Source organism: Falco cherrug, chromosome Z (genome assembly GCF_023634085.1).
Source record: "Falco cherrug isolate bFalChe1 chromosome Z, bFalChe1.pri, whole genome shotgun sequence".
Taxonomy (NCBI): Eukaryota; Metazoa; Chordata; class Aves; order Falconiformes; family Falconidae; genus Falco; species Falco cherrug.
The window spans coordinates 84,849,761-84,876,416 of NC_073720.1; the positions used below are offsets into that span (position 1 = coordinate 84,849,761).

Here is a 26,656-nt window from a genome sequence, read left to right on the forward strand (position 1 = left end):
GAAGGGCCCCACGGGAGGCCCGGCGGTCGGTGTGAGGCGGCTCGGCCGGCTGTGCTCGGCGTGCGGCGTCCCGCTGCCGCCTGAGACCGCGCCCAGCGCCGCCTGCCTCAGCAGCGGGGTTCTCCCCTCGGGCCCGGCGGTCGCGGCGGGGCCGCACGGCGGATGGGCCCCGCCCAGGCTGAAGATGTCGGGAGGCTCCGCGGGGAAGCGGTTGGCGCCGGCGGAGGTAGGCCGCAGGGCGGGCTGCGGCCCGGGGTCTGCACTGAGGAAGGGTTATTGCAGCTTCGGGGAAGAACCCGGCAGCCCCCATTAGTGGTTTTTGTAGGCCCGGTGGTTAGTCCTTGGCCTCTGTCTTGGCAGTTCCTCTACATTTAAGTTCTTCGGGGTTTTTTTGCCCCTACGTTTAAGTGTTTATTTTCTTATTTACTGGTGCAGTGTGTACAAAGGAAATCCCCTCGCACGTTGGTACCTGGCCCGTTGGTAAATATGCAAATTGAACTAAAAATAACTTTTGTCAGAATAACGTTAAAAACCAATCATGCAGAGGTAAATCCTCTTTCCCAGCTAGCTGCTAATGCTTGTTGCAGATAATCTTGTCTGGTGATGCCCAGTTGTGTTAATTTATAAAAATGTGTGAACTGTAGAGTAATCACAGGCTTCTTTTGAGATGACACGTCTATTCTGTGAATCCCGTTTTCACAGAAGTGTGTTGTGGCATGTAGCCTGTTATAGTTCCTACACTGAAGGGTTGTCGTGTAGTTGTTAGCAGGGGAGAACGTACGACTACGGTGATACTATTTTGAGATCATAGGTAGGCTGTAAAGTGGCTCTGGGCTGTAAGTTTGTACACCTGTCCTAGCAGGGTATTTCTCAAATCCAAAGTTGAATATTAACACTATTAACTGTTCACTTTCTAGTCACTGTCAGATAGACTTCTGATACATATGGCAGTCCGATGCTAGATCAGGCCAAGCTACCATACATGGCAAAGAAGTAACGATACTTCATTTTATTGTGCTGCTTAAATAATTGTTCTGTCATCTATTTCTAACTTTCAAATAGAAATGGCTTTATTGAATGTTAAAAAAGGAGAGAAAAAGAATCACCGCGTACTGAAAACTACAGAGGCAACATGAACATGCCGTTAATGTAAATTTTTTTTCATTCTTATCTCTGTTTTACATTGGTTTGGGTGTACGTTTGTATTAATTCTCAACTTGTTCTGATTGGCAATTTGTTGCAAAATACTCTTACAACCATGTGTAAAGTGTAGCTCTCTTTAATATCGAAGAAACATGGAATGGACACATTCAAGAAGTGTAAGTGCCTGTGTTTGTTGCTAACTAGTAGTATGCCTTTCAGTCCTAATGAAGTTCTTCACATCTATGAGATACTCTTATACAGACTTGATAAAAAATATCTGATGTTCTAGAGGCAACTGTACCAAATTAAGGGGAGGAGAGTGCTACATTAATAGCATAATGTTTGTATTTTACCAGGTAACAGATTGGTCAGCACATTCATTTGATGACTTCTTTGAAAACACAAGTATTTCTTCTGGTTCCATTCCTGTGAAACCACTAGAAGGCAACTCTGGAAGAAACCGGCAGCAGCAGAAGAAAGACCTGTCTTCTGTGCCAGAAAGCAGCAAAACCAAAGTTCTGCCCAGAAAAAGACCAAAGTCATCTTCAGTAGATCTGCCTTGTAACAAGTCCAGACAAAACTGGAGCCAATCTCAAGATGAGCCCTGGGTAGATAGATATAAACCTGAAACTCAGGTGTGACAGTTATTCCAAGTGCTAATATAGTAGTAACATTAGAGTATGACATGTGCTTCATAATCTGTATTGGTCAGGTTCTAAGTATATCCTATTTTATTAGAGCGGTGAAGTACTAGTTTGATGTCTTTACTGCCTGTAGTTAAGATTTTCATGAACCCTTTTTCTGTGGGAGAGGCATTTTTCCCCCCAGGCTTCCTGAGGATATAAAGCAGGGGTCCTCAAACTACAGCTCCCCTGCATCCTCAATCCGGCCCCTGGTATTTACAAACCACCCCACCCCCCGCTGGGGGTTGGGGGGGGGGGGAACCAAGCAGCCACAGATGACTGCCTGCCACTTAGTCCGCACGCCGGACCCCTGATATAAAGCTACTGATGAGGTGTTGTTTCTTGTCAATCTGCTCCTAAACCTTTGAACCTGGTAATGAATTTTAGCCAGATTTAACAGCTCCAAGTACTAGGAGAATCCACAGCTAAGAAGAAAGAGGCGAGAACTGAGTTAGTGCACTCATTATGGGAAAGATAATTCATGTTATCCTGCATGTTACTGGACAAGAGTTAGCTGGTCTGTTAACATGTTCAGAGTACTTGACTAATTGCAGTTTGCATTCTCTCATGCTTGCTTGATGCATCTTAGGTGTGACACTGTGGGTCTGTGGTACTGTGGTACCTTAGGGCTTCGAGGAAAAAGGACTCAAATCTGTAGTAAACCTGTCTTCCCTAGTTCTGCTTATGGAACAGCTTTTTCACAGTGTGTTTCAAATGTATTAGCATGTGTGTTACCTATCTCTTGAGATTTGAGTGCTGGTTGATGTAAGTATAGTACGCTATATTTAATAGCTGATCTGTGGAGAGGATTTGAGTTCGAGGCTAGAAGATGAGTAAGCTGCATGAGACGCAGTATTAAGAGTCAGTAGAGCCTAAAAAGTACTGGCTCGAGCAGTAGCTATAAAGCATACTGACATCAACAGGCAAGACTGTAATGTTGTTACTTTAGGAATAATAAATAATTCATTATTTCCCAACTGCAAGCAATGGAAAATTGGCTGTTGGAGGAAACAGGCAGAAGTGATTGTCTCTTAACTGTTGCACTTACTTCTACATAGCGTAAACATATGTAACTGAAATGTATTTGTACCTGTCTGGTAATGTTTTAGCGTATTTTCTATTCTTGGATCTCATCATTATAGTCTTAGAAATTAAGAGATGTATATATGCATTTCATGTATTCTAATCTTGTTCTAGAATGACCTTGCTGTGCAAAAGAAGAAAATTGAAGAAGTTGAAACCTGGTTAAAAGTACATATATTTCAGAGGCAGCCAAAGCAGGTAACCTTGCCAAAATTAGCAGCTGCATGTAATAAAACCACACAAACAAGCTGTATTCAATTTTATTTTAATTTCAGTAGAAAAAAACCAACCCTTAACTTAATAGGTAGTGATTATGTATCCATTGGATTATAAGAAATCTTTTAAGAACATGAATTAGAGCTTGTACATTTGTTTTGGACTTAGCTGCTAAGAGGTGTATTCTGGTTTTGCTAAGAAATATTATTTTCTAGCATCTAGTCAGTTCATACATCTTAAGCATGTGCTTGTAATTGCATATTGTCTTCCACAGATTAATTTTAAGTATCTGGGCAAATATCCAGTTGCACTGATCTGATGTAATAGGATGTTTTTAACCTCTTGATTGGTAAGAGGCATTCTTGTACATGTACATAATTTATCAGTCTTGCCTGGTGTTTTTCAGACCCAGTTCTCCTGTTCAATATCTGTTATGTTGGTAGTCTGCTTGTATGCATTTAGTTAACTGTGTACCATTTAAAAACTGAGAGCAAGGCTTTCAAAGTTCTGGTGTAGCCCTTTAACAGGTAAATTAGTAACACCAAATATTTAACTCGGTTTTTACTGGGAAAAGGGAATGATTACCAGAGAAACTATAGGAGAAATTCAACAAGTACTGATCTTCAGCCAACTTTCAGTCTGTATTTATCATGTTGGGGAATTTTTCGCCCTACCCCCTTCCTGTGACAGCGTGGCTCTGTTTTGCTGCTGACCGGTCCTCCTGGTTGTGGAAAGACTGCAACTATACAAGTATTGGCAAAAGATCTTGGCGTTCAGGTGCAAGAATGGACCAATCCAATATCTTTAGACTTTACAAAAGAAGACTTAAGAAATATGTTTGGCCATGGTAAGTATTTTGGGTTTTTATTTTCTTTTTTTCTTCCAGTTACTTTTGTGATTTTTGTATTCTGTATTTGGTATTCTTTTTTGTCTGTGATGTAGGAAGTCAGATCCACATCCATCTAAGTAATATCCTAGAGTGTTTAATAAGAATCTCTTTTGCTTTTAACTGAAAAGTGATTTAATTTTTTTTACAGTGTTTACTCCAAAATAATTAGGAATTTAATTCGGTATAGAATGCTATGTAATACCCTGGATATCGTTTGAGCCAGTTAAATAAAAATGGTTAAGTCTGTCTTTGTTTGTGTCCAGTTGAATTCTACTCTTTACAAATTCTCACATTATTTGTTATGTTTTTGCTGTGAAGCTTGGCTGCTGGTGTTCAGTGGCTAATTTCAGAAAATTGCATGGGTGGTATTAGTTCTTGTGGCTATTTGTATTGTAATTGGTATAATATAGAATATGTATCTTAATTAGTTCTTCTTTTTCAGACTCAAGTTTTCATGCATTTCCAAGTCAGGCCCAAGCAACTCTTTTTCAAGATTTTCTATTAAGAGCAAATAAGTATAACAAACTTCAGATGCTTGGGGAGTCACCAGAAAATGATAAAAAGCTTATTCTTATTGAAGTACGTGAGAACTTGTGAAATCTTGTTTTGAAAACAATACCTTTTATTATAATACTGATGTGTTAACTAGCTTCAGCTGGTGGATTGCTGTTGCCAAAAGTTAGTCTGCTTTACTACAGAGTTCTTTATTACTTTTTGAGTCCTACAGCAGTCTAGAGCCAAGTTCTACCTGTAGTTAAACTATATAAGCTAATAGGCAGAAATTGAAGATTAGTTTGTGTGCAGAAATAGGTACTAGCGGATGAATAATTAAGCAATATTGGAAAGTTAACCCATGTTTCTGCATGATTAGCTTTCTAGAAGGATGTATGTGTATATGTATATAAGGAAGAGGAGCAAAAAAACCCGCTATTCCTGTTACTTAAGGGTGCGGGAGAGTGTAGAAATGTGACAATAAACACAATTGGAAAGCATTTGAAATTTAGTATTGCCTTATGGGGCAGGGGGGTGGGCGGTGGGCATTATTTAGGGAAGTGACTTAAACTCTGAGGATTTGTAAGCTGTATGGGGAGGCACAGGGGAAGACTTTACTTAGGAGTGTGTTTCAGTAGCATTTTCTTTTTGAGCTTTCCATTTTTTCTGAGACGAATTTTTTTAAGTTATGATAGTCAAGTTGTCTGTAAACTTTCAAGAGAAAACAGGAGAGACAAAAATTCTTCGTGACTTATGTGATGTACTGTAGAATTTAGGAAGCATAGCTTTCTGTGACTTCTCTTCATGAAGTTACTTATGTAGGTCCTCTCATATCTCACGTAGATATCCTCCCCTCTTCCTCTGTGGAGCTGCTAACCTGAGTGTTTATCCTCTGAGTAAAACTCTGCCTAGCAGGCAGTATGATTATTAACTTTAACCCAAGGCTGTTTCTTAGGAAGCAAGGACAGAAAGAAAATGTTTCTTTTTAGGTAATTGTTGTCCATAATGAAAGAAAGAGCTACGCTTTGGGTTTTTTTCTTTGCTTTTTTCCTTCTGGTTTTCAGTGTTAGCCACATTGAAATTTAGTTGAAAGCAAGCTAACTGGGAAGAGAAAGTGTGTAGCAGCATAGTGTGCTGTAACAATCAGTCTGTGGGAGAGAATATTTGCATGTGAATGTAATGACAGCGGTTCATTTGTTTTGAATAGGACATACCTAACCAATTCTATCGAGACCCTAGCAGTCTACATGAAATTATCAGGTCAGTTGCAGATAAGTTTGTAATGATTAGCTTTAGCCACTTGCAGTAGAGTTTGATTCTTATCATACTTGTTCATTTTTCAATTTAGGAGGTTTGTTTCTACAAGCAGATGTCCTCTTATATTTATAATCTCTGATAACTTCAGTGGAGATGGCAACCGGAGGTTACTGTTCCCAACAGAAATTTTAGAGGAGTTGTGTATATCCAGTATTAGGTAAGATCTCTTATCTCATTAAAACTTGATTGAATTAAATGCGATGTCAGAAATGAATTATTTTTTTTAAATTAAATTCAACAGTTTCAAGCCCATTGCACCAACAAATATGATGAAAGTTCTTAATCGAATAGCTGCAACAGAAGCAGATACGGTAAGTTGTCAAAACTGATAAGTTCTGTGCAGTGCTAGGACAGAAAAATTTCAGACTTTTATATCTGAAGTGTTATTTATATTTGGTTTTGTATTTGTTTGATCTTTGATAGCAGAGCCCCGCCCCCCCAATCCCCCAACAGAAGACGACAAACTGGAAAGATGTCTTATTTTTCAGATTAGTTCCACTTGATCCTTGATCTAACCCGTCAGAGTTACTTCTGCAAATTCTTCTCCCTATTACAGAAACTATATGTAATGAAACAAATAGTAGGAATAGAAGTCATTTTTATTGTAATCCAGCAAGTCCAGAAGAGGTCATGAACCCAAATCCTGTGTTATTCCCAAACAGTTTTCATTACAACCAAGTCTAATATTGTGTGACACCTTGTAAAGAATTATGTGCATTATTCTCTTAATATTGCTATATGAAATACGGCAGTGTGCTTAACTGGATTATACGTTTTAAAGTTAGCAGTGTTATGGGGCTTGAGCACCTGATGGATGCTCATGTTTATGGTGTGTACCAGAGGTGGTTCCCCACAGCTAGGCTAATATTCAAATACCCCTTTTCCTACTTTTTCTTACTACTTTGAATGTTGCTTTTCCTTGTAGAACAAAGAAAAGAATTTTGCTCTTGATAGAACTTCTCTGGAGTTACTTTGCAGAGGTTCTTCAGGTGATATAAGAAGTGCAATAAACAGTCTTCAGTTTTCTTCTATGAAAGGTAAATGCCTATTTTCTTGAGAGGCGAATGACATTTTGACCATTCCTGCTATAAAGGTATTCTGTTTGCTGTTGCAGCACAGCTAGGTGGGCTGTGCAGAACATTTTTGACATGCTGCTCTGGACAGGAATAGAAGGCACAGTGTGGTTTGGGTTTGTTTGTCTGGTTTTTAGGCTTAAAATGTTCTATTTCATGACTGTTACATGTAGTCTCAAAGCTTGAGTAACATCTGCTACTGTCCTTGTTTCAGCTGGGATAGAGTTAATTTACTTCCTGGTAGGTGCTACAGTGCTGAGTTTTGGATGGGGGGTAAGAGAATGCTGGTAACACACAGTCGTAGTTGTCGCTGAGCAGCACTTAACACTCAGCCAAGGGCTTTTCAGCATCTTGTGCCCAGTCAGAAAGAAGGCTTGGGGGTGTGTGAGAAGCTGGGAGGGGACACAGTCAGGGTGGCTGACCCCAGCTGTCCAAAGTGATATTCCATACCATATGGCATCATGCTCAGTATGTAAACTGGAGGGAAAGTTGGCTGGGGGCTGCTGCTTGGGGACTGGGCATCAGTCAGTTGGCAGTGAACAGTTGTTTTTCGTTTGCGTGGCTTGTTTTTCTTGGGTTCTATTTCTCTCTCATTAATTTCCTTTTCATTACAAATTATTATTACTGTTATTATTTATTTTACTTTATTTCAACTATTAAACTGTTCCTATCTCAACCTGTGAGTTTTCCTACTTTTACTTTTGTGATTCCCTCCCCCATCCCATGGGGGGTGGGGCAGTGAGTGAGCAGCTGGGGCTTAGTTGCTGGCTGGAGTTAAACCACAGCGGTGATGTATGTTTTGATGTGATTTAATGAAATGTTCTCTTTTCTTCTGGATATCTTTATTATTGGTATGTGCTTACCGTTCAAAGCTTTTATGATGCAATCTTAATTTGAAAGGGGGTATTTTTATTGCTTGGTTCATACAGTTCTCAGTGTCCTTATCTCTGCCCTTAAAGCATTTCTGAAATAGCTCATTGAGTTCGTGTATAGCACTTCTGTAATGATCGATTTTGCTTTGGAGTTGGTACAGCTGTTGGTAAACTGAAAAGCTGTGAGGTGCTATGACCTACTGTGAAGTTACAGAGTATTTTATAGAATATTTTTGAAGACTACTAAAATGCTGAACTGCAACATACTTCATTGGACAATGCTCGGATCAGACTTAGTTTGGCATTATTTATGTTGCAACATTGAAAGAAAACAGTCTGTCATGTCTTTTATAAGCATTGGAAGTCATGGCTGTTAAGAAATGAATGTATGTGATTTACATAACCTCTAATTTTTAGAAGCAATACTCTGGCATGTGTAGTTCATTCTAGGAACCTTTAGATGGTGCCAGCATTTTCTATTCAACCTAGAAATAAGGAAGTGGATTCAACAATTGCCTTTGGCTGTATGTCATAAAGTTAGCAAAGATCTTGTTGCTCTTACAGATTTTTCTCTCCCATCCACCTTGCAAACAGAAAAATTGCTCATGGAATACAGGATTAAATGTACTTTGAAGTCCTTATTGTAAGAGGGAGTGTTGTAGTTTGACTTTTAAAGTATATTAAAATTAACTTAGCTGTGTTTGTTAAATTACTTGAGGGAGACAGTAAAGTTTCTAGATATAACTTGCAAACATGGGAACTACATTCTTCTGATGTTGTCTTCTAGTATATTAAGTTTGTGTTGTTCTGTGTTAAACAGAAAATTACAAAATTCCTCTCAGTGCAACCACTTGGATGATAATGCCATTAAGTTAGTAACTAGTAGGTTGGTGATGACCTGAGAAAAGTTTGCAGCAGCTCACTGCTGGATGCTACTTAGCTTCTACAGACTCTAGAAAACCTAAATAGTCTTAAAATGACCAGTTTATGTAGTTTTTGATAAATTACCTTGGAAGTGTAAAAACATGAGAACTATAAAGAGAACTCGGGAGAAAACAAAGGCATATGGATTGACAGGTTCTGTACCTGACATCTCAGAATCATGTACTCAACTTCTCGCATTTTCTCTTTAACAAATTGGGAAGAGCTGCCTTCATGTTGAATAAATTTTTTTCAATTGCTCAGGTATTTGATTGGCAGCCAGTAATATTTTGTAAATTTTGGAGATGCCTCACCTCCTTGTTTAACCCCTGAGTATGCGCTCGTACTTTTTTACGTATGTATCATTTCTTTCTTCGTGTGTGTGTGTGTGTGTCTATAAACTCAAGCAATACATTTGCTTTGTAGTAGTATTAATGGGTAAAATGGATCCATGGTAATTGTGGGATAAAAGAAGGATAAATACTTGAAGAATAAGTTCTCTTAGCTCAATAAGGATTAGCTCGGTAAAGATTTACTTGCTGCTAAATCAAATTATGGGTGAAAATTTTTGAGTTTTAAATTAGAGGAGAAGAGTTTTATTCCTTGGAGGTCTCAAAACGTTGTGGAAATCAGTAGGTTGTGGGAAGAATTACCTAAATGAAAGGATTTCTTTGCCACCTTACATTTCAGTGATGCTGTTATACAGGTGGTGCAAAGAGAAGATAAATTCATAGGTGAACAGAGTGTAAGTGAAATATAATTGACATGTATTTGCACTTGTACTTTATAAAGAAGAGATTAAGAAAGGCACGTTGGGGCTGTATCAGAACTGGAATCCATAAACAAGAGTGCTAGCTTATTTTAAAGACTTATTTTTTATTCAAAAAAGACCTGGCACCTGAGTTGTGGTTTACGGGACAGAAGTGGAATTAAGCATCCCAGTTTAGATGACTGGGTTGTGTTCCAAATAGGTGAGTTTTCTCTTACTGTCCAGTAGCAATATAATAGAGAATTTTTTTTTGGTTCATGTACTTTTCCTGATTGTGTTTTTGCTTTTATTAATAGAGTGCTCATTGGAGAAAGACTTTTGGTCAAGGAAGAAAAGGAGCTCCACGTTAAAATGTGAATCAGCAGCAATATCCAAAGTAAGAAAGAAAAGTAAATCTGATACTTCAGAAGACCAGGAGATACAAGCCATTGGTGGCAAAGATGCTTCCATCTTTCTTTTTCATGCTCTGGGGAAAATAATTTACTGCAAAAGTAAGGAAACTTTGACTTACTCTTTCAATGGGCAGAGCATGTTAGCTACTAATAGCTAGATTTGCTAAAGTAAGGCTTAAAATGACATCTAACTCACATATTTTGTCATTAATAACAGTGTAAAAACAGGAATAAAAGTTTGTGGTAACTGAGATTGCAGCTGTCTGTAGCTATTGAGTAAATAAATGTATGAAGTTTTATTACACACACATAATACCTGTTTGTGTTAGGTCCGTGCACTGTCATGCACACAAAGATAGATAGCCAGCACATTTGTTGCATTGTACAAGCAAATTTCTGTGGGTATATTTTGTACTTGTCTGTACTCCTAAAGGTTACAGAACAGCGCTGCAGCCTCACGGGTGCTGTCTCCCTTTTTTGCTATCTTTTCCACCCTACTTTTTATCTCAGCTCTTTGTTTCCCTTTAACAGACATACCTGCTGTCTTCTTTCTGACTGGAAAACCTCTTCCATTTCTTGTGTCATACCCTGTCTCCTTTTTCACCTCTCCAAGAGTTTCCACCTTACTGCTACTGAAGGTTCTGTAAATTTACAGAACATATCTGCTCCCTGTGTATTTTTACAGTACTGTTTTTTTGACATTTAGAAACTATAACTCATAAGCATTTGCTACTTATTAAACTAACGTGATCTGCACTTAGCTAAATTAGGATCCATGATGCCGCTGGCTGTTCATATTTCAGTAATAATTCACTGAATAATTCAGTAATAATTTCAAAATCAATTGAGGAGAAATAGTGTGAATGTGAAAATAATTAAGATTAAATTTGTATATGAAATATAATGTAACTAATTACATGACTATGTAATATTGACTCTATAATTAAATTCTTAGGAGGCCTGCTTCAAGAGCTTTCCGGGAACTGGAAATGGTGTAATCTAGTTGCTAGTAGAGTTGACGGTTGCTAAAAATGATGCTCAGTGCTGCAAAACTTAATCATGCAGTTACACATCTCTTTTCTTGCTCTTATATAATATTTGAATTTTTAATATTTCATCTGAAATACGTGTCTCTTTTTTCTGGCTTTTTTGATTATGTGCAGAAATTAACAAAATTTGTGATAATAAGACTAAAGTTCCTAAAATCCTTTGTAGGAGAACCAGTGTCAGAACTTTCTCAGCTCCCTGCTCACTTAACAGAATACCGTCGCGACACCTTGCTTATTCAGCCTGAGGTAATGCAGTAACTACTTGATTCCAGTTTGGTTTGAAGAAAAACCAAAACAAATTCTTGTGATTGATGCAAATTCTCAAGCACAGTGGTTTTGTCATTGATCTTAATATATGTGTATTCAGTCTAAGTTAGAGAAGGATTAATTGCAAAGGGACCTCTGGAGGGTAACTTCAAAGGTAGATTAGATTCCCAGGCTCTTGATCTGTTGAGTTTTGAGGCATCTGAGGGTGGAGATTCTCTCTCCTCGCTGATGGACTTGTGGTGGAAGGTGGACTTGCTCTTGCTGCAGCCTGCAATTGTTATTTTAGCTGTGCATTGCCACAAGGAGTCAGTTCACCTTTCTGTTACCACCTATTATGAGAGTTGAAGACATCAATGTCTTCTGCCCCTCCATCCCCACTGTTAGCCTTCTCTGCAAGCAAACCAATCTCCCTTTTGTATACAAGCATCACTTCATAGATCATGTGTGCTAGCTCCCTAACAGTCTTCTATAGGATGTTTTTCCTTATATGCTGTGTAAGACTTGAACTTTTTTTTTTCTAATAGGATATTGTGGAAAGATCGCATGTATCTGGAAGCATGTTTAATTTATACCTTCACCAGAACTATGTAGACTTTTTTCCTGATATAGGTGATGTAGTGAGAGCCAGCGAATATTTGAGCACCGCTGATGTCCTTTGTAGTAACTGGAGTGTAAGTGTCATCTTTTTATACACACATACTTTTTTTTTTTAATGCTCCGACATGGAGCTTCTAGACTTTTCCCAAAGTGTTTACAAATGTTTCCTCAAACTTAAGTGTAGGTGAAAGGGAATTGTTAACGAACGCTGAAGTACATCAACTATAGAAGAGATGCAGGTCCAACTTATGTCAGTATTTTATTGTAGTGTGTTATAGCGTTTGTAAAATATTTTACAAACAAATTGTTAAGTAGAACATATTTATGCTGAAAATGTGTTGAGTCTTAATGTCTTTTCCTGAAAGTAATTGAGCTGATTTTTTACTTTTTCATTCAGCTGCTTTGAGTACAAGTTTCACAGTAATCTAAACATACTTTGGGTGCATCATGTCGCTGCAATTAGTGTGTTTTAGTTCAAATGAGACTTAATGTACAGAGACCTTGATTTCACATAATGCCCAATTTCATTCTTAGACTCGATCTGTGATGGAGGAATACAGTGCATCTGTGGCCACCCGAGGGGTGATACATTCGAATATGTCCAGAGCCTTTGCCCACCACCAAGGAGGATTGGGGTTCCGGCCTTTACATAAACCCCAGTGGTTCTTTATCAATAAAAAGGTAAATGCTTGATTTTTTTATTATTATTTTTGTAAGACATGACAATTGAATATTATAGGTGAGATTTGCTCACGGTGCTAAGCTTGTCAAATATCCTATTTTGATAAAAGCTACTTTTGAAAAGAACTTGCTTGAATAGTTACATCTGTATCATCCTTTTGATAGAAAAATAAATTGGAGCCCTCTGACAAAGTTTGGCTCTTGTGTCCAAATTGCCATACTGCTGGGAGAGTCTTAATCCTAAGTTAATGGAGTCACAATTAGTGTTGAAATACTGTAAAGTATTCCTGAAAGTAATTTTAGGATTTTGTGCACTTTAAATCATATTGAACTCTTGTGTAAGTTTAACAAACTACTGCTGTTACCTGTGTTTATCAGAAGTAGCTTGTTCAGGAGGTGTCAAAGCTCTTGGTGATTTGTTTACAGTTGAACTAATACTTCTCTTGCTGTATCTGTCAAAAAATATTTGCCTGGATGGGTGGGGAATTCTATAATCAAGAGATTAATATTTTTCTGGACATTTTTATGCTCAGCAAAAATGAAGTAATTTACTATTTTTTGATGTGTATGTGTTAACTCTAACTGCTTATCTTTTTTATCTTATTTTTCAGTAGCTTGTGTGTAGTCATCCAGCAGGCAGGAAGATAGTCTTGTATTTTGTGGTAGAGAATATCTATATTAATAATGATTTACCAGGTTTTTTACTTGTGTTTCTTTTTCCCCCAACTCTTACAGTATCAAGAAAATTGCATTGCAGCAAAATCTCTCTTTTCAAGCTTCTGTTTACCACCCGAGTGTCTTCAGACAGAGCTATTGCCTTATCTTGCTATGTTAGCAAATCCAATGAGGAATCAAGGTAAGATGAGTGTAACTCTTCATCTTGGACTCTTCTTTTTTTTTATTTATTTTTTTTTTCCTGCAATTAAAGCATACTGAAAAATTTTGTAACCCAAAAGGTCAATACTGTTGGTGCTTTTGCCTCAGTAAAAAAAAATGCTTGTGGTAAATGCATATAGCTGATACCCAAATAGTATCATTGCCAAAATAAAAGCTGTCCTGTTACATATAAAACTTACATAACTGAAAGTATCTCTGCTAGCAGAAGTCATATATGGTGCTTTATAATGTGTAGGATGGGGTTGTCATATCGGAGTATTTGAAATAATCCCCCCCACTTTTTTTTTTTCTTTACTGCAGGATTTGTGGTACCTCTATGCTTTTGTATTTCATTGTGTTGCCCTCTCAGTCTGTTAAGGTCCTTGCACCATTTTTCTGCCTGCCCACATTCTTACTAGCTTGTCTTAACTGGGTGGCATTGGCAGACTTGCTCATCTCACTCTTCATCCCCTTTTTTCACGGGGTTACATTTAAGAATATATGAATAGCTCAGGTCCTAGCACAGATCTCTGCAGAACTGTATCACCAACTTTTTTCCATTGCAAGAGTTAACTATTACCTCATAGCCCTCTCCCTGCTTTCTATTAATAAATTAGTAAAGTTTAATAATTAAAGTTGTTCTTTTAGGCTTAGGGCTCTGTTTAAATCTGCTAGAGGATTTGGGTAAGAAGACTTGGGAAACCTAGTAGGTGATGTTAAGTACATCTTCATTGCTTACTGGATCCTTTCCAGTAACATCAGCAGACTTAAAAGGCTTTTAAAAAGTCTTTCCCAGATAAAGGACACAAGATCCATGTTTCCAGTGCATTAAAAAGATATATAACCTGAGGGAATCCAATAGCAGACAGTTTGTGCGGAAGAACTTACAGTACCTAATCCAAAAATTACTCCTTACACAGCTGGGTTGCTTATACTAGGTTAATTCTAATAAAAGGCTTCATGTTTTAATAAAGGCCTTGACACAAGCATTATTCCATAGCCTACAAAATGAATTCATAACTCTACATTGTAAATACGCAGGTGAATGCCAGGGATGTTTATGTGTAGGCAACTTGTAAATACGTTATGGTAACGTGGTAAGCAATTTCAAAAACATATGTACATGTGCATGCAGTGCTCTGATATCCAAAATATTGCAGATATATTCACTTGAATATTTGACTACACTTAGAATTAGTTACTTTCCAGTATGTTTAATTGTATGTGTATTATGATCTACCCAATATGATACTGGTGATTCTTTGTTCTTAGCTCAGATTGCTTTTATCCAGGATGTTGGAAGGCTACCACTGAAAAGACATTTGGGGAGGTAAACTTGACTTCTGTCTTTTCTATAAAGAAAGACTTCGTTTCTTAGTATATTGAGGAAAATAACCCTTTCATAGAGAAACATCTTCAATATGTATCAGTGATGTGACATTTTTCCTCACTTGCAGCATGATAATTTAGTATTTTGTCTGTTAAAACTTGGGGGGGGGGAGGGGCCCAAAATGGACCAAAAGTGGGCGAAATTGCCCCAAAATTGAGGAAAAAATGACCCAAAATTGTCCACAGATTGGCTGAAATGCCCCAAAATTGAAAAAGTGGGGAAAAAAATAAAAAAATTGACAAAAGTAGTCGAATTTCTTTATCACTACGGTATTAGTAGCAACATTTATACTATAGTGTGTCTTTTAATCCTTGTTTAGCTTGCTTTTCCATTGTACCAAATACTAGCGCTGTCCTAGACATAGCTATGTTTCTCCAGTGCATGATCTGAATAAAATATTTTTTTTTAGGTCAAAAACATTTATGTGAGAATAAAACTGAATTGATGAAGAGTATAGTGTGCTTTGCCTATTGTTTGTCATGACATAAAACATTGATCTGTAAGTTTGATAGAACATTCTGTGTTCACATGCTTTTTACCAAGAAATGTAAGAAGGAAAGCAAAATGGGTAATTATCTTTACTTCCTTTGAAGCAGTTCTGTACCTATGGAACCACGAAATACTTTTGAGTGCTTCCTCTGAAATCAGATAGCAGCACTGGCTTTCTTTTTGTGGATTTTTTTGAGTATTGGAGTACTTAGAGTAAACCTTCGTTTAGAATGCATTTTTAAAATAAAACTATAGCTACTGAAGTTCCTCTGTCCTAGAGGTTAAATACTGAAAATACACTTTTATTTCAACTGTGAGACTGGGCTGCTCAACTTAAAGATTGTGTAGCGCTCATGGAGTGACATGTCATGTTATGTTCTGACTTGAGTGAGCCTTCTGAATTATAGGCATCATTTAATCTAGTAGAACCTCAGTTATGTTTCTATAACTTTGATATCTCTGAAGTTTAAGAAGTTTTAATTGCGATGGTCTGTTTCTGGTAAAGGATTGAGATCACAGTTAGCTGGAATGAGACTAAGTCCTTCATCTCTTAACCAAGAGAATTAGGGCATCTGACAAAGCGTCTTGTATTTATCACTGTGGTATTGCTGTCTGAGTTTAACTATGAAATATGGCCTGTAAGGTAAAGGCTGTGTTACCCAGGAACCTCCCTGTTCCCCAACAGTTGTATTGAAAGCCATTTTAGTTGCTAGTCAGGAAGAAAGGAAAATGTCCACAACAGGTGTATTTCTTTGCAATCTCCCTCATCTAAGCCAAAATGTTTGTAACTTTACAAATTAATTGTAGACTTCCTTATGCCATTAATTTTGTCTGCAGCATACCTTTAAATATTGATAAATGTTTTGTATCTGCATTAAGTTGGGTGTGTGTCCTGTAGATTTTACTTGAGGGGTAACTTTCTCCTGAAAACACAGTAAGTGTTCTTCATCTGTTCGCTCGTTTTGGAAAGGAGTTACAGAGGAAGGTAGGTATTTTAGTAAGCATTTGCTTTCTTCAGGAATCCTACTTGAAAGTAATTTCTGTTATTAAGCAGTCCTTAAAACAACTTACATGCAGCTGTTTCAGTGGAAAGAATATTTTGTTTTTCTGTTGCATTTATTAATGGAATGGGAATGGCACTGAAGTAAGAAAAATGGCGTCAAGGAGAGTGCATGGTATTTGATCACTGGGAGTTGGTGTCAGGGTGAGTTTTTGTCAGTAGCTGTGTAATTTTTTATTATTCCCATGTGAAGTGGGAAAAATAATAGAGGAACATTAGTAACCTACTGATACAGAGATGCTAGAGAGATTGAGAAGTCCAAATAGGAGAAGAAATCATAAAAAATATATTTCCTTTTTACTTTTTTTTTGTCTGTTTCAAGTGAAATTGCTTCCTGTCCTAGAGGATTCCAGTTTTGCTTGGAAAAGGGTCTAAGGTACCATGGGCTGTAGTCAGTAACTTACTTGTTAGCGGCTCATGCGTGTGAAGAAAGCTAAGCAAATGACTGTCAGCGTAAGGAAGAAACTTCCAGCAGTGAGTACTGGGAAAGCAGCACAGCACAAATGTGACCTGTTGGTGCGGTTTGAGCTATGCAGGGCAGACCTTTCCCTGAGAGGAACTCCTGCGTCTTCTGTAGGCTGTCATGTAAGCTGTTTGGTGTTGAGTTCTGGGCACAAGTATCTATACCTGGAAGATGTGTGCAGAGCTGTGAAAACATAATACTGTGAAGGCAGTGATGTAAGCACGGAACGTGCATAGCTTGAATGAACTGTGATCGGTGGAGGGTGTTAACACTGCCGAAAAGATGTGAAAGCTATTAAGCACCAGTGGAGAAGAGTGACCTGTGTGGTACACGGGCAGTCTTTTCTGTCGCAGCTTTTGTGTGACAGAGCAGATGCTTTTCCACAGTAACTTACTGTTGCAATGATGATTTTACAGGTTAAAGCTTGAAAGACTTACTGATAAAGATCCTGGGATACCAGACTTACTTGCTGGCTCTGAGGGGGACCGTGCTGATGCGCATGCTATGGAGACAGCTGCACAGATGGAGGAAAATGCGATGGATGAGAATCAATCAGATGGATTCCTTCTTTCTTCTAGCCAGTGCAGTGGAAGTGAATTACCTTGCAGTCAGCCTCAGCCTGTTGCAGCTCAAGATATCATGGAGGAAGATGAATTAAAAATAGAGGAATATGATAGTGACTGAGTACAACAAAATAGCAACAGTGACTTGCCTTGATAGATGAATATGCTGCGGAGGCCATTGCTAAAGTGAGTATGGTCTGCACAAAAGTACCTCTCTCTTTAGCTAGTTAGGTGGGCTAGGCGGCCAAGTCTAAACATGCTGTGTCAGCATCGAGGCAAATCTCCTCAGCTTCCTCTTTGCAGGATCAGGCCTGAGCTGAATAATAAACTACAAGCTATTTCCTGCCTCTCCTGAGCCATTAAATATATTGATACAAAGAGAATAATAGATGATGGCTGAAATGAGTTTGAAAGAGATTGTAGATAAGTAGGGTCACTTAAGTTATTTTTACTTTTTACATATTTTAATTTCCTTTGCAGTTGTAAAGTGTAATTTCTGTGTACACATTTGGTAAGTTATCAGCATTTAAAGGTTTTATTAAAATTCATAACTTCAAAAAAAGTTGCTGTTTGGAAGCTTGGCCCTTCTGGAAGAGGAGACTAAAATGTACATGTAAAAGGTTTGATATCACATAAATGTAAATAAAACTCCTACTGTTAATGCTTTAACACTGTTTTGTACTCTGTCACAGATTTTCATGTGTTTGTAAGTTCGAATGTATGTTGTACAACAACAGTTTATTTTGGATTCCCTTTTGAATAATATTTTCATAACTCATGGAGAGGAAAATGCAACAGTCAAGCATAAGTCCTTCTCATCCTTTGTACTCTGTAGGAACCTAATGCTGTGGTGTGCACTTCTTCTTGAATTGCAGCTGTGCTGTGGGAAAGAATAATCTGTGTTTGGTAACTGACACATGTGAAGTGTGTGGTAGTTGTCTGTTGAATAGAGTTCAGTGTTTCTCTGTAACTGGGATTGGTCTCTGCAAATCCATCTAATATGTTTCTGTGGTTAGTGATACCACAGGAATAAGGAGAGAAAAATCAAACCAACCAACTTTGAATAGGTAGTGTATGTTTGCATTTCTGTATTGCTTGCAGCCAGAGTTTAGTAGAAGAAAATACATGTGTATCCACCACAACCTTGGAATTTTTGCTGCTGTTAAAATGTCAGGATTTGTCCTCTCTCAAGGGACAGGTGTAGTCTTTCCATCTATAGCTACTGTAATTTTGAAGAGGGAAATTTTTCCCCTAATTCTTAAATTTCATTACAGCTATATTCTTTACAGCAAAGTCAGAATGTTTTTGGCTGTTGATGCCCTGTAATGCGTTTGCCCCTCTCCAGGGTGCTGTCGAGGTGTGTGTGGGGTGCTTCTACTGCAAGTGACAAGGCACGAAATATTAGTTTTTACTTCGCAAACAAAGCTCCAAGCTTCTTTATATCTTTTCAGCTTTCCTTACAGTAGTACTGGGTAATAATAGTAATAACAGAGTTATTTTCACGTCAGCTATGTTGTGTTACTGTTGGCCTTGCCCTTACTAGGGCAGTATTCAGTAGTCATCTGGTTAATTATAAATTGTAGTATTACCGAAAATTGTAACCAAGAAAACTCTACAAATGAAATGATAGTTTAGAAAGCCAGTGTTGGTTTATTGCAGCACTGGCGGAGTGGGGGATTTCTCCTAACATGCACACAGAGCTATTTGAGGGTATACATTACATACAATCAAATACTGCATATTCATAGTATATCGCATATGCATTATTACTCACACCGGACAGGTTACAAGTTTCTCACTTCTAATGCAAATTAGTACGCATCCTCAGACAGCACTACTGAAGCCTTTTACTAACTAGGCATGCTCCCCAAGTGGTGTTTTGCCCTTGAAGGTTGCAATCTCCCACTACTGCAGTTAGCGTTGAAAGCCACAGACAGTGGCAGAAAATTAGTTGAAAGCAGGACAAAGCTATCTGCTTATCTCCTCTTGCAGCCAGAACTTCCTCACCTGAAGGCTTCTTTTTGCAGTTTTTTTTTTAGCTGGGTAAGGCTGTTCTTTTCACCATCTGTTCCTTGTTTCCTAACATCACAACACCAGCAAAAGAAGGAGGGCGGGGGGAACATCGTTCTCTGTTCTTACTAACTAAATTGTTGAAGTCTTCAGTATCAGTAATGAAGTATTGCCACGATCAGGTACAGGGTTCATAGTAGTTTGAGTGAAACCTCTTTCACATGAAAACACCACTGCCGCCCAAAAGAAAAGAGATATTATTCCCTTTAATAACCTCTTGTGCTTCAATGTCTGTGCTCTTGCTTTTGAATGGCAGTGGCATGCGAAGTGGCGTGTACAGGATGGAAGCCCCAAATTACTCAAGTTCTAGTCTCTAATAGTCCCTATTAAAGCCAATGCCAAATTAATATTAAATCAATCCAATCCCCAGGTAAGCCAAAGGGAAGTGTGGACAGTGATGCTGAGAAACCTCGGAACGAAGAAAACTGCTAAGAGATTTTTTTGTACTTTTAGCAGCAAGGTATTCATTATCTGCGCAGGGGATGAGGTTGGTTCGCACCACAGAAACTTGGTCCAAAGCACAGGTGCGGAACAGGTGAATTTATAAATTTGACATACATGATTGCAACATCTCTTCATACATTATTCATGCAATAATAACATCTCATTGCATATTAATGATAGGTGGAGTCTAGGCAGAGCCTGAGCAGAGTTTAGGCAGAGTTTTCTCTTGGCGTCAATTTTGAGAGGGTCGTTCCAGCCTTTGGCCCCAGTCAGGTGGTCTTCCTCAGAGCTGAACCTTTCAACTTTCTTGCACAAGTGACCCTGCCAGGATCATTTAAAATAAATCTTGGCTTGTTACTATTTTCTTGTATTGATGTGTCCAACTTTACCTAAATTATGATTTCTAGTACCTGGTACAGCAGTTTGCAACAATGGCTGAGGCCTGGGCACAGTGAGCAAGAGCAGGGTGATTCAGCGCTACGTGCTGTGGTTCCTCAGGAGCAATTTTGCAAGGCAGAATGGGGCTTTTACAGACCTGAGACTCCTCTCAGGTGGATCTTTAGGGTTTTAGGCCTTACTCCTTTTCAAGAGCTGCAAAGCTTGCGTAGCTGCAACAGGCATACAGCCCACCCTCCAGCCTGTCTCTAGGGGGTCCAAGAGTCCATTTTGGCTACCTCAGTGTTGTTATCCCAATTACAGAGTGGGGGGAAGAGAAATGCCCTTTAGCTCGAGTGAAGGAGTGTTCAGGGGCATCCCAAAGAGGAAATATACATGTATATTTTTGGTGTGGTCAAAGAACTTCAACAACTACGACAGCCTTTGGGAGACCCACGTAGCTCATGCTTGAACCCACCCAACTCACTGTAGGTGTAGTAATGCAGGCTGTGTTCAGTGCAGATGGTACATCACTGACGCGTGAGGCAGAGAGAGTAAGCGCAGTGCTGGATGCATCTGCCTACTGCCTATGCCAAAATCAGCCCTTGCCCAGTAGGGAAGCCACACCTTTTGTTGTCATGGCTTTCTTGGGCTTCTCCTCCTCTGAGGAACAGTTATTTAGAAGAACGTTTTCCACTTTGTCTAACAGCGAAGTCCTCCAGAGCTGAAATGAAAAGTTCTGTGAATGGTGGGCCTGAACAGGAAAGCTTTTTCTTGCCATCACATGCCACTCTTTCACGTCAGAGTTGTATGGGGCATTCAGGAGGAATGAACTCTTGATCTTGATCCAGTTTACCATGAGTTTGCTTTTCCCCCACCACCTGCTGCCAGCAAAACTCATTACACGAATTGCCTGACATCCTCACCATTGTATGGTCTCAGTTTTGGACGGATGCCAGAAGGGAGTCAGCCTGGTGAGGTGCACTCCGCCTGGTGAGGTGCACTCCTCCTGCTGCAGAAGGACACGTATGTTTTGTGTAAATGCAACCTGGTTTGGCTTGCATGATCGCATCTTCCAGACCAGTGGTTCTCCTACTGTCGTGAAGTAAATTGGAGTTGGATCCAATATGTTTTTATGTTGAAGAAGTCTTAGGCACAAACACGCATGAACATTTCTCCCTGCGCAGGCAAATTACAGGGATCTGCCTGCCCATCTATTAGAAAAAGAGCTCATGAAACCATTGGCAGTATCAGGATACTAGAAAAATGGCTAAAAAACTTAAAGCAAACAAAGAAAATAAAGTGTAGTACTTCAGCAAAGTTTTCAAGAGTTGTGTTGAGAAGTTACCTGATAGGGGAAATTGATTTCTGTTCTATTACTCCCTTTGAGAACATTGAAATTAAAATCATGCCAATTAGGCAAACCATTCAGCTTGGGTTTTTTGTTGATGTTTTAGCCCCTCTCCTTTTTTTGCATTTGGAGCAAGCACTAGGTGCGAATATGGGTGTGCAGAGCGTCTGATGTGAGGAGATCTAGGACTCGGCTTTGACCTCCGTGTCCTGGCAGCAGCTACCCAGGAGCAGGCATCGAACGTGGCAGCCTTGGCGCAGAGTTACAGCCCATCGGCCCCCGCACTTCTGCTACGGACTGTTTGCTACGGTGTGTATGCTGGCTGCATCCAATGCTGTTGGCAAGCTCAGGTACTTTCTATCCCCTTTTACAATGAGCAAGAGACAGCTGCTGAGCTTAAAGACAAAATTAGATACAGTCCACTGCTACAATCAGAGCAACTGTGACAAACACATGTACAGCTCAGGAAAAATCATCATCCGCTATTACATGACAATTTCCATGCTACCCAGGGGTGGTGGATAGTATTATGTACAGAGGACCTTAGATAAGGAAATATACCTGAGCAAATGAGCTGGCATTTTATGTGCTTATATACATGTATTTCTTCATGTACATTTTTATGCATGCTTATTTATTTATCTATATTCCCATCAACTTTTTTCTGCTATCAGTGTAACACCTGCCAAAGCATTTTGGCAAGCTCTCAGCACAGCTCCATTATTGCTTTAATTCATCCCCTGGACATAGGTTTCTTGAAACTGGACCCACTCCCATTGGCGCTGAAATGAGCAGCTCTTCCACTACAGCAAATGTGATCAGAACTGGTTTTGTTATAAATGGCAGAGGCTTCTTTGGAGTCAGAGCTAATAAACACGACAGCAATGCATTAAACACTACATTAGGAGTGCCGGATTCATTAAAAAGCTGCTTCAACAGTTTTGCATGCTTTACGCAGCAAGATTAGGCATAAATTTGTTCTCATTGTCCTGACTCACTGATACTTGTTCCCAAAGCAGGAGCATTTTCCATATAGACACTCCTGAGGAGGTGCAGCTCCATTATATTTGAAAGATCAGGTATTTCTTCTGCTCCTGATGAGACTTTCTTTCCTGCAGGAAAGTAACAACAGAACAGTGGCAAATGTGCATAAGCTCATGTGCTTAAACATTTGCAGCTAACTGCTGAGCTGGGATGTTTTAGGGGAAAAGTTCCAACTCCACCTATATTTAGTGGGCCTAAATCTCCTCACTCTGACATCAAAACCAAACCAACAAAAATTGGACCAGTGATGAGCTCTTCTGAAAAAAATTGTTCAACAGATCGCTTTAATGTTATTTGACGCTGTCATTGATACGGATTCTGCACCAGAAGGATCGGGTAATCCTGAACACAAAAGTCTTGTAGTCTTATGGCTCAAAAGAAATTAATCTTACATTTAATGGCAGAGGAAGACCACTGTCCCCTTTTCACCAACAATAGAAGGGAAAGCAGCAGAATATATGCAGTCTCTCTCCCATTTTCCGGTAAAAATTTTGTTTCTTCCCCAAACTGTTTGTTAATGTGTTAGAAAGGCCAAAACAGTGAAATATAGTGTTCTTTTCTTTTTACAGAGTATAAAAGTGTGTATACATTTGCATTCTGGCAATGATGTTTAAACTATGATTAATTCAACGGGGTATCTAACCAAATCACTGTCTGTGTGAAAAGAAACTAAACGAAATGAATAGCAGTTTCCAAACAAACGCACAGGTACAAAGGCCACGGATGCCAGACCGATACGTGGGACACGATGACAAATCCAATACACATACATTGCTACCACCTTCCCCACAGCTGCCAAAGTCCTGGATGTGATGGGGAGTCCAGCACTTCTGGATGTGTGTCTCCATCCCCCGAGGTCTCCTCCATCCCCCGGAAGCTGTGGAGCGCCGCGGGGACCTGGGGACACGGCTGCACCACAGAGCACAGTCCGTGCTTGGCCTCTGGCTGGGGACAACCGGTGCCCGCGGCAGCTTTGGGCACTTTGGAATTGCCTGTGTTTTGGGGGTGGCTGTTTGCCTGCATTTCAGGTTAATCTTCAGAGGGTGGCTTCTGCCAGCGCTGGCGCTGGGCTGGGAGTTGGCTCCCAGCTGTGTAACTCAGCTCCCGCTCGGACAGCTGGCTCCTCCTGGGGCGGGCAAGGGTTCGTTTTGTCCACAAAATTATAGACCTGTGAAAACTGAGAGCTAAAAGAGAAACAGGAGCCAAATGCAGTATTATCTTCTTATCCCGATCAAGACTTGCAGAAGGACAAAACTGCTATGGTTTTCTAATGTGTTACACCTCTTTTTGATTCAGCAAAGGAAAAAAAAATCTGCAATGGAGTTTTGGTATTTATTCATTGTGCATAAAAGGTGATGTTTCACATTCCTAAAACTCTGAAATGAAAACGTGTATCACTGAAAACAGCAATGCAAATATCTCTGGCAGATTAATTTCTCGTGCCTTTGCCTTTCCTCTCTGCTGCTTTTATACTCAGTCACACTTGCCATGCAATCGGCTTTACATTGGCCAAGGGATAACTGGCTGCAGTGATGTTATGTGCAAGCTGGAGTTTGCCTTTAAATTCAGGGCAAAATCTCAGATAGGATCACTTATTTTTGATAACTGTTGACTAATACTGCTTATAATTAGATGCAGGGCTTAGTTCAGATGCCAGTGTTGAACGGTACATGAAACAATATTGACCAGGGAAAGAGAAAATCCTAGTAAGCACATCGTCAGATGCAGGCAAGCTGGAGAAGAGATTCTTCTGGATGCAGAAATAGTGTGGGCACATTTTGTATCCATTATATCCTTTCACAGTATAAATGACATGAAAAGCAAAAGTGGTAAATAGGAGCAGTCTTTGAAACACCCACATACTCGCTCAACTGGAATCACCATTAGGAATCAGTGAGTTAGCCTGGTTTTCCTGAGTTTCACTACTCAAGGGATGCTTCCATGGACAACTATAGGCAAAGATACTCCTAGGTGGATGACCGTAGCAGTGGCCTCCAGATTACTTTGATCATGCACCCTAGTCAGTAAAACGTTTCTAAGTGCACGCACACACACCCACCCCAACACCCCCCACACCCCCACACCCCATGTATATTGGTTTATTTACAAATTATATACATGCACTCCTGAAGTTCTAGAGGTTTCTTCCCACACGCTGATGGGTAGTCTTGTGCACCCCCTGTCTTTGAACCCCATGAGCTATAGGTACACAAACACTCCCAAGAGGAAAGGCAGCTGTAGCACCAGGGCTGTGTCACATACCTGTGCAGTCAACCCAGTCCTGCGAATCTGCACATGAGCAAGATCCTGTCAAGGTAGCCCAAGTTCTGAGTCGGGATAAATTTTTTTTCATACTTCTCACTCTGACTTCTGTTGACGTGCAGTTTTGAAACTTGGCACTCCTATGAGAAAATCCCAACATTTGTGAAATGTTCAAAATTTTCATAAATCATCGGAAAAGTGCTACTGATACCAGCAGAACTGTGGCCTTAAATGGGTGAAGTCAGGCTAAAAGCTGAGTGAGGATCCAGGTCCCAGCTGGCCCTTCAGTCGTATGGAAGTAGCACAGAGGCTGCGGCAGCTGCATTTGCTCAGGGCTTGTGAACACAAACTCAAGAGCAATTATGGTCTGCAGCCATCACACGGCAGACTAAGCCACCTGCTGAATTAATTACCATCGTTCATCGTGGCAGTGTACGTCAGGAGAGGAGAAAGACAGGAGGGCAAAACTGAACTCATTGCACTGCCAACCCAATGCTTTGCTCCAGGAAATAACTGAAATGCTCCTGACAGTTCATACCATTATTGCAGACAAGGACACTGGAAGTCAGAGTGTCTGACCTGACCATAGCTCTCCTGTCTGGCAGGATCCAGTAAGCCTAACTTTCTACCTGACTTCCTTCACGCCACACTCAGAAATGTAAGACAAAACCCAAATGACATAGACATCATTGCTCCTTCACTTTTTTAGACCAAACTGTTCTCGTTTATCTATTAATGGCAAGATCCTTTCTTGACCAGTTGATACTTTTCAATAAACATCATATGCTTCTGGTTTTCCTTCAGTTCCCTTGTCTCCAGAGGCAGTAAATGCCGCTGGCATTTCAGGACATCATGTATTTTTATCTGGTGACACCATCAACCCCATTCCTGACTACCATGCTTTCCTTTCAAGTCCTACTGTCCCTGAAACATTCTAGGAAGAGACCCCTGATGTAAATTAGGCTATACTGTGTGTTACACCCTGGATGTGCCTGCACCATGACAGGACGAATTCATGGCTCTTCTGCTATTGTCAAATGCCAGGACCACCTCTCTCTTCAAGATAATGCCTTGCAAGGAAATGCCTTAGCCAATGCAGTGGCAAAGGTTGTGGCTTGTGTATCTTTCATCTGTCTGTACACCCCTTTCCCATTTTTTCTCCCTTGAAGAGCTGGCAGCTCTGCAACGTTTCACGCTGGAAGAGGAACGCCAGCTACACTCCAACTCCCCTTGCTGCTCCCACAGCAGCTGCCTACTAGTGCCTCGAGTCCTGTTACCTGCCCTGGCTCCTCTGGCCCATTCAGTTGCCCCACAAGATTGGTTTGCTCTACGTTTCTCAGCTACATCTCAGCAGTATTGTGGCAGCTGCCCAGTTTGTTCAGCATGTAATACAGGACAGCAGGAGAAGGTGGGTGTAGCTGCAAACCCTCAGTGGTGGAGACTTTGTAAATTTTCAAATTGACTTTGTTCAAGTTGCCTCAGTGCTGCAATTTTCAATATGTCCCTGCCATCTTAGATACGTTATCAGGATTGGTAAAGGGCCATCCTTGTAAACATGCTGAGAGAACTAATTCTTCCGTTTGTTGCTCCCTAACACTAAATAACAATAAGAGGACCCATTCTATGGGGTGAGTAATGAGCAAAATTTTTGCAGCCTACAAACACAACCCAAATGCCAGTGGGGCTGTAGGAAGGACAAAGTCCAATTTAAAAACAAACTTGGCAAAGATTTGCCCAGAGACTGGCCTGAAATGGCTGGATACATTACCTCTCACATTGATCTGTAGAAGAAACATCAGGAAAGAAAACCATAGGGGGTCATGAT

At 39.8% G+C, this 26,656-nt stretch overlaps 1 protein-coding gene across 4 annotated transcripts; it reads left to right on the forward strand.

Moving 5' to 3' along the window:
- Position 1: 1 nt before the first annotated feature.
- On the forward strand, positions 2-23,998 carry RAD17 (RAD17 checkpoint clamp loader component). 4 transcript variants are annotated; one of them, XM_055699888.1, is made up of 19 exons: positions 27-226; positions 1,500-1,778; positions 3,024-3,107; positions 3,816-3,972; positions 4,457-4,593; positions 5,714-5,766; positions 5,855-5,980; positions 6,065-6,134; positions 6,749-6,860; positions 9,755-9,949; positions 11,066-11,145; positions 11,691-11,837; positions 12,298-12,444; positions 13,180-13,300; positions 14,593-14,650; positions 17,139-18,093; positions 19,816-19,890; positions 21,632-23,051; positions 23,139-23,998. In XM_055699888.1, exons 1-16 carry the CDS (start codon positions 185-187, stop codon positions 17,404-17,406), a joined length of 2,076 nt encoding a protein of 691 aa, XP_055555863.1. In that variant the 5' UTR covers positions 27-184; the 3' UTR covers positions 17,407-18,093; positions 19,816-19,890; positions 21,632-23,051; positions 23,139-23,998. The 4 variants fall into 4 exon arrangements, with proteins under 4 accessions (XP_055555865.1, XP_055555863.1, XP_055555862.1 ...); XM_055699887.1 differs by having other exon boundaries at positions 21,632-23,998; XM_055699889.1 differs by having other exon boundaries at positions 21,658-23,998.
- The last annotated feature ends 2,658 nt before the right edge of the window (positions 23,999-26,656 follow it).

Bases quoted from the DNA above. Each gene is read 5' to 3' on its own strand.
- RAD17 (XM_055699887.1), top strand. From the start codon at position 185: ATGTCGGGAGGCTCCGCGGGGAAGCGGTTGGCGCCGGCGGAG. The intron at 227-1,499 runs GTAGGCCGCAGG...GTATTTTACCAG, and splicing joins AGCGGTTGGCGCCGGCGGAG to GTAACAGATTGGTCAGCACA. The intron at 11,838-12,297 runs GTAAGTGTCATC...TTTCATTCTTAG, and splicing joins TCCTTTGTAGTAACTGGAGT to ACTCGATCTGTGATGGAGGA.